Source organism: Melanostigma gelatinosum, assembly GCF_949748355.1.
Source record: "Melanostigma gelatinosum genome assembly, chromosome: 19".
Classification (NCBI taxonomy): Eukaryota; Metazoa; Chordata; class Actinopteri; order Perciformes; family Zoarcidae; genus Melanostigma; species Melanostigma gelatinosum.
The window spans coordinates 7,844,211-7,850,210 of record NC_136652.1 but is presented as its reverse complement, the minus strand read 5'-3'; the positions used below and the strand labels follow the sequence as shown (position 1 = coordinate 7,850,210).

The window sequence follows — 6,000 nt, the reverse complement described above, 5'->3', positions numbered from 1 at the left end:
TTTTACACATTTTCCCAAAAATGCAGACTGCTGCTTTTGTATCATGAAAAGTGATACGTTATCGATTGATTTTCCAAAAGCTCTTTATAGAAGTTGATTTGTTTTGGGAAAAAAAGAGGTTACCGGTAATCTAATCCCATTTTGCTAATTTTGCTAAATCGCAGTACGGTAAAATGTTGGACTCAGCATTCCATGCTGTGTCACGGTTAGTCACTAATTCGGGTTCCGTACACATCATTGCAATTTGGAGAGTTGGTTTGTCTTCCTTATAAAACTGTGGAATGGATCACCATACATTTTTCTTTATACGGCCATAATATAAACAAACCTTATCTCTACTGACTCCTAAAACTAACTTCTGTATGGATGCCTGTGTTTGCTTCATAAACCTATGAGGATACAGTGCAGAGGTTTGTGTGTGTGTGTGTGTGTGTGTGTGTGTATTGTTGGACAAAGGGACTTGGCAGTGCTGTGTGGTATTCATCACTTGCAGGCTAGGACTGAATTAGGAGACAATGTGACAACAGAAAACACAAAAAATGTTCCTCTCCCACTGTTTGAGATGGAAATATTTCTGATAGATAACTGAGAGAAGTTACATTTTCTAGGGGATAACAACTGCAGTGTTTTATATAAAATAACATGGTCTATCTCAAACTATTTAAAAAGAAACATTCATTGTAAGTAGCTTTAAATAGTGTATTTGTGCAGCAAGCTAGCCTATGACTCAGATATACATCTATGGTGCCATGATAACATATTAAAAGAATATATTTATTCTAAAACGATAATCCTGAAACAACCAGCATTCATACACTGATGGCAGAGGCTATCATACAAGGTGCCACCTGCCCATCAGGATCTGAACTAATTCACATTCACACCCTTCTTATATACAGTCTATGATTCACGCACACTCACCAATGGCACAACCTCTGAGCCACAGCCGTCTCCATATATAGGCTATGTTTTCCAACCTATTCAAATACAGTTACATATTATTATTGTTAGGTTGATTTCCATGCATTATTATTTTTATTATTTAATGTAATTATGCTCAGCTTTTAGAAGTCTCTTGTATAAGCTTGTATCTGAATACTTCTCCTGCACAAGCTTTTGTTTACTTTACATTAATTTGATTAAATGTTGGTGAAAGTTTGTTTGTATATGTATTTCTGTACACATCATATATTTTCATATTGATTGTATTTTTAATGTGCAAACAAATATATTTTTCTCATCATGTTCTTCAAATATAATCATTGGTTTACTGAGCATTAATGTGGTAAAATGAGTCAAATAAATCGGTTGGAAGCTTAAATAACAAATGAGCCCTCTAATTAATCAACACATAGTGACGTAATCCTTCTTACTACACTAAGTACTTATCATTAACCCCATACACCAGAGCTCATTTAGTAAAGCAGCGTCATGAATCGCGTTTACCGGGCCTCAAACAGTTAACAGTTTTGCGCGTGCACGGTCATGCATCCAGAGTGTATCGGGAGCGCGCAGAGGCGCACCGGGAACGCGAAGCAGAATCAGATCAGACAGACAGCAGGTCGGTCGGTGAGCAGAGAGACAGACCGCGGAAAGTACCGGCGTGAAAACGGCACACCTGAGCCTTTTGGTTTCGGCGGTGGCTTCTCCGGTGGACTAACGTTACTGGAAGTTTTATTCAACAGTTCAGACGGACGGAGAGGGTCGGTAAAGCTGTCCACCATGTCGGGGAGCAGGGAGGAGGAGAGGAGGAAACTGGCCGACATCATCAACCACTGGAACGCCAACCGGCTCGACCTGTTCGAGATCAGCCGGCCCACAGAGGTAGGAGATCAGTAGCAAGAGAGACCGCGGACCCACAAGGCCCTCTCCCGGGTGAATGGGAGACCGTAACGCTGACCAATACTTTGCTTGAACATGTTGAAAGCCAGGCTGTTGTGGGCAGCGTGGTTTACTCGGTGTCCCCGTACGTGCATGGGGAGAATGAATGCCGAACTCCATTGAAAAATCTGGTGACTTACTATATCGTCATATGTACAGCATACGGCCTTTGACATTGAATGAATATGTGAGCGTTAAACAGACACAGTAAATATGTGTCTACAGATCAGCGCCATGTTTCGGTAACATTCCTTCTTGGAGAAACATTTGAGCGTAACGTTAGCTTAGCTTCTAGCTACCGCCCACAGCTGTGTTTAGCTTGTGATTTAGCAACAGCACGCTAACGTTATATAGTAGGAATTATTCTCAAAATTGACAGTTCACAGAACCAGTTCGTGCTTTGTGCATAATAAATACACCGAATTTGAAGTGAATTCCAACGAGTTGTTGAGTATTCAGGTAACGCTGAATTTTCGGATATGCGACCGTGAGCGATAAGAGTGGCAACATTGAATTGCCAGATTTTGAATGGAGTTTGGTGTGTTGCTATCTCCAGCACGTATCGGGCTTAGCTAGCTAGTTAGCGAGCACATTACCTGTAGAGCAAACATGAACCCTGCCAGTGGGTCAAACAGAAGAAACGAATTGCTGGTATTTGGTATAACACATATAATTGCTTTTTTAAATGACAAACTAAACTTGTGATGTATCGAGCTGTGCCAGCGTTGGCTGTGTGTTGCGGGGCTTGCAGCAGTGCCTGCAATGGCTGACAACCCCAGTAACACGGCGAGGTTGTTTGATACGCAGGGCAAATAGATAAAAGCTTAAGGCATTAGCAACACGCTGGGGCGTAAACGCTTATTCCAGGTAGGGCACTCACAACAAAGATGCTACCAGCCTGCGAACCAAAATCTCCCTGCCAGTGCAGAATGCAGACCATGTCATGTTGCTCTCTGCATTGTCCTCACACTAGCTAGCTTGGTGCGAGCTGCTCGCTTGACCAGCAATAATTTGACCCTGCAACACATTGAGGACCGGTGCTATAATTAAAAGGCCAGTCTAGACTCGAGGTCGGGGTTGTTTACTAATAACATGCCAGGATAAGGAACTCCTCCCTGCAGGATTCAGATACAGCTAGCAGCCAGAGAGTGGCAAGGGCTTGGTGATGTTTCTCGTCTTCAAGGAGTTAGTCAATAACAATCTATCCTTACTCCTCAACTGGTGCATCTCACGCCTAAGTAGTTTTGATTTATAGCTCTGACTCTGATTGCCTCAGCTGCAGCGTTTTTTAGGCGGGCAGCCCACCCCCACCGCTCCTTGGATAAGGGGACCGGGGGCCACAGGGTCTCCTCTTCTTGAGCCGATTAATGTATCAGGATTGAAGCTGGCCAGCCGTTGGCCAGGGTTTGTGCACTGCACACACAAACACACACACACACACACACACACAACGGCTCCATTCTGTGAGGAATGATTAACCCAGTCCAGAAGTTCTTGAGGCTGTAATTCTCTCACTGCACAAGGAGCGTTACTGCTCAGTTGAGTCCGGCAGCACGTGATTAAATGTAAGCAGATGCATGGCCTTCCCTGCCACGCCACACCCTACCCCATATGTCAGCTGGTGGAGCCCCCAAGCTGCACAAGTATCCTTCACACTGTCTAGACTACTCTCGAGTGTAGCTGGACACGAACGACGCTGCATTTGTAATCCTGTTTTACAGTATGATCTGGGATTGACACTGATTTCTTTTTTTTTAGATTTGATCTACCACACACACACACTCATCATTATCTGATAATTGACAATGTTTCATTTCTGTAGTTTGGACCAAACTGCCTCGGAGAGCGGCGAGATCATTCGTGTGATTAGATTAGCCGTGCATGGGTGATTAGTCTGGAGCAAAGGTTGTCAAACTTTTTAATCTTGCAACCCAAACTGAATAAGTCCTGCTGTGGGACTCATGGTGGGACCGTACTCGTGTCACGTGGGGACTCACCACAGGCAGAGATGTGGGGCTTACTGTTGCAGAATTAAATAAACACTAGGCTTGAAAGATGTCGCACAATACATGCACTGCAATTCAGATGCAATCGCACCAACTGTTGGTTTTTTTTGGATCCAAAAAATTGTGGGAATGTTTACTTTGCTCCACTTTTGTATTTAGGCTGTCCAGGTTCACACTGCCCGGTTGTAAGTTGTAGTTTTCGCGCGCGCGCGCGTGTGTGTGTGTGTGTGGTGGGGATGGACGGACATTGTTCAGGATACAAACACATTATTAGTTGTCCTCATATGTTTTAACACTAATGCAGCCTCTGGTTTAATGCCTTCATCCAGATCAGACCTTTGCTATTCACAATATGGTTGCATTGAATAACTGCTACATGCCACTTAAAAATGATGTCCTCAGACAGTACTGTTTAAAGAGATGCACTGTTTAAAAAAAATTGTGAGCACAGTCTGCAGTAATCTCCCCAAAAAGAGTTTGGATTCCGTCGGCTGATATCCAGCACTTCCTGTTGCTTGGAAAGCGGGTTATAAGGGCAAATTTGATGTCAAGATTTCCCTGAATAAAACCTGTGATATAGAGTGCAGTATCGAAAAGCAAGTTTGTGACTTAAGTCTTGGTCTCAATAAATTTGGAACAAGTCCTTGATGCCCAAACTCTACGTGTGCGCTTGTTCATTCTAATTTGCAAGCTCTGGTGCACTGGCAGTTTGAGCCTAAACAAGGATTAAACTAGAGTGTTGGGGTCACATATCTAACACAGTAAGAGTCCGTGCTGCATCAAATTGTACAGGACAAGCAGATCTTGTCTACAGAGCAATGGACAGGGCAAGATATGTGATTAGAGTAGATAATTCATATCACCGTCCAAAAGTACTTTCAGTGTTCACTCACTGTTCAGTCAGGCAGTATGTAGTCATGACTTCATGAAGTGTCTGCGACAGTGTTGTAGTAAGAAGGAAGCAATATACAAGCCTGGTGTTACATGTGACGTTGTTGTCAGGCAGGTTCGACATATATGATGTTGACATTTTCCTTGACCGGGACATTTGTCGTTAAATGAGGGCACTTCCTGTTTATAAGTGTCATTTGCCTTGGATAAGCGCTGACTCGTGTAAACCTGTCTGCATCTCTTATCAGGAAAAGGTTTGAGTTTAGGGTCAGACCCGTTGACCTCCACCTTTTTTTTTTATTTGCGTGATGCAGGTAAGACTGTTCTACAGCTTGTACTTGTGCTGACCTAAGGATTTTTTTCCCCACTTTCTTTTCCGAGCAACTCAAGAGAGGCTTATGGTTTGAAACGGGAACAGCAGCTTTCTTGTCCGTCCAGTGCTCCATCGATCCTTCTTCTTCACCACCAAATCAACTCCACTGACCTCTCAAGATCTCGCTAGGCTGCCAAATATTATGTTATATGTTTAATTATTAACTTTGCACACACCTACACTGGCTTGATTGCTTGTCAGCATGTAGATCACAGATTAGGAGGATAATTAGAACGCTCCTTGTGCAAAGGTATTGGATCTAAATTTAAGACTTTTAAACACATATTAGCCGTAAATAGACTTTATAGAACTTTTAAGTTGTCTTGGCAAACATTACAAGGTTAACGCAGTATGACAGATGTTTTTCTTTTTTATCAAGTCTACTCAGCTGAACAGATCCAACATTTTGTATTTAAATGTACACTGTCCTGGTATAATTCCTTAACCTTATGTTGCTGATTCATTTTGATGTGCAAACAGCTTGTTTCTCTTGTCGTTGGTTGTTTTTTCCCCTGCTTGTTGAGATGGTCTTAAATGCTAGCCGCTTCCTGTCTTGAATTGGTCTTTGAAACCTGCAGATGAGGAGGCTATAACTGTGGAAAGCTGACTTTGCCTGTTGCTGCACGGTGTGACAAAACGACACGAATCACTTGCGATTATTGAAGTATAACAGCTCATCGTACTCCGTGCACACGACTGTGCCGTACAACATGCTGACAGACGTGGAGGACGATCTCATCTTGATCTTGAGGAAAAGGTTGATTTAAAGGAAAGGGTGCATTGAAAGGGCACAAGTGTTTAGCAGCAGATGCGTATATATGGAGGAGAACTGGCTAAAAATACAACCAG

General features: G+C 42.9%; 1 protein-coding gene across 9 annotated transcripts in view; it reads left to right on the top strand.

Annotated features, from left to right (window-relative positions):
* The first annotated feature begins 1,595 nt into the window (after window positions 1-1,595).
* Window positions 1,596-6,000, top strand: part of afdna (afadin, adherens junction formation factor a) — a 99,395-nt gene continuing 94,990 nt past the window's right edge. For 8 of the 9 annotated variants that reach the window (XM_079290960.1, XM_079290961.1, XM_079290965.1 and 5 more), the window contains exon 1: window positions 1,596-1,824. In XM_079290960.1, the coding sequence (XP_079147086.1) occupies window positions 1,723-1,824 (102 nt within the window). In that variant the 5' untranslated portion in view covers window positions 1,596-1,722. The remainder of the gene's footprint in view (window positions 1,825-6,000) is intronic. The other variant, XM_079290968.1, reaches the window with a different exon arrangement.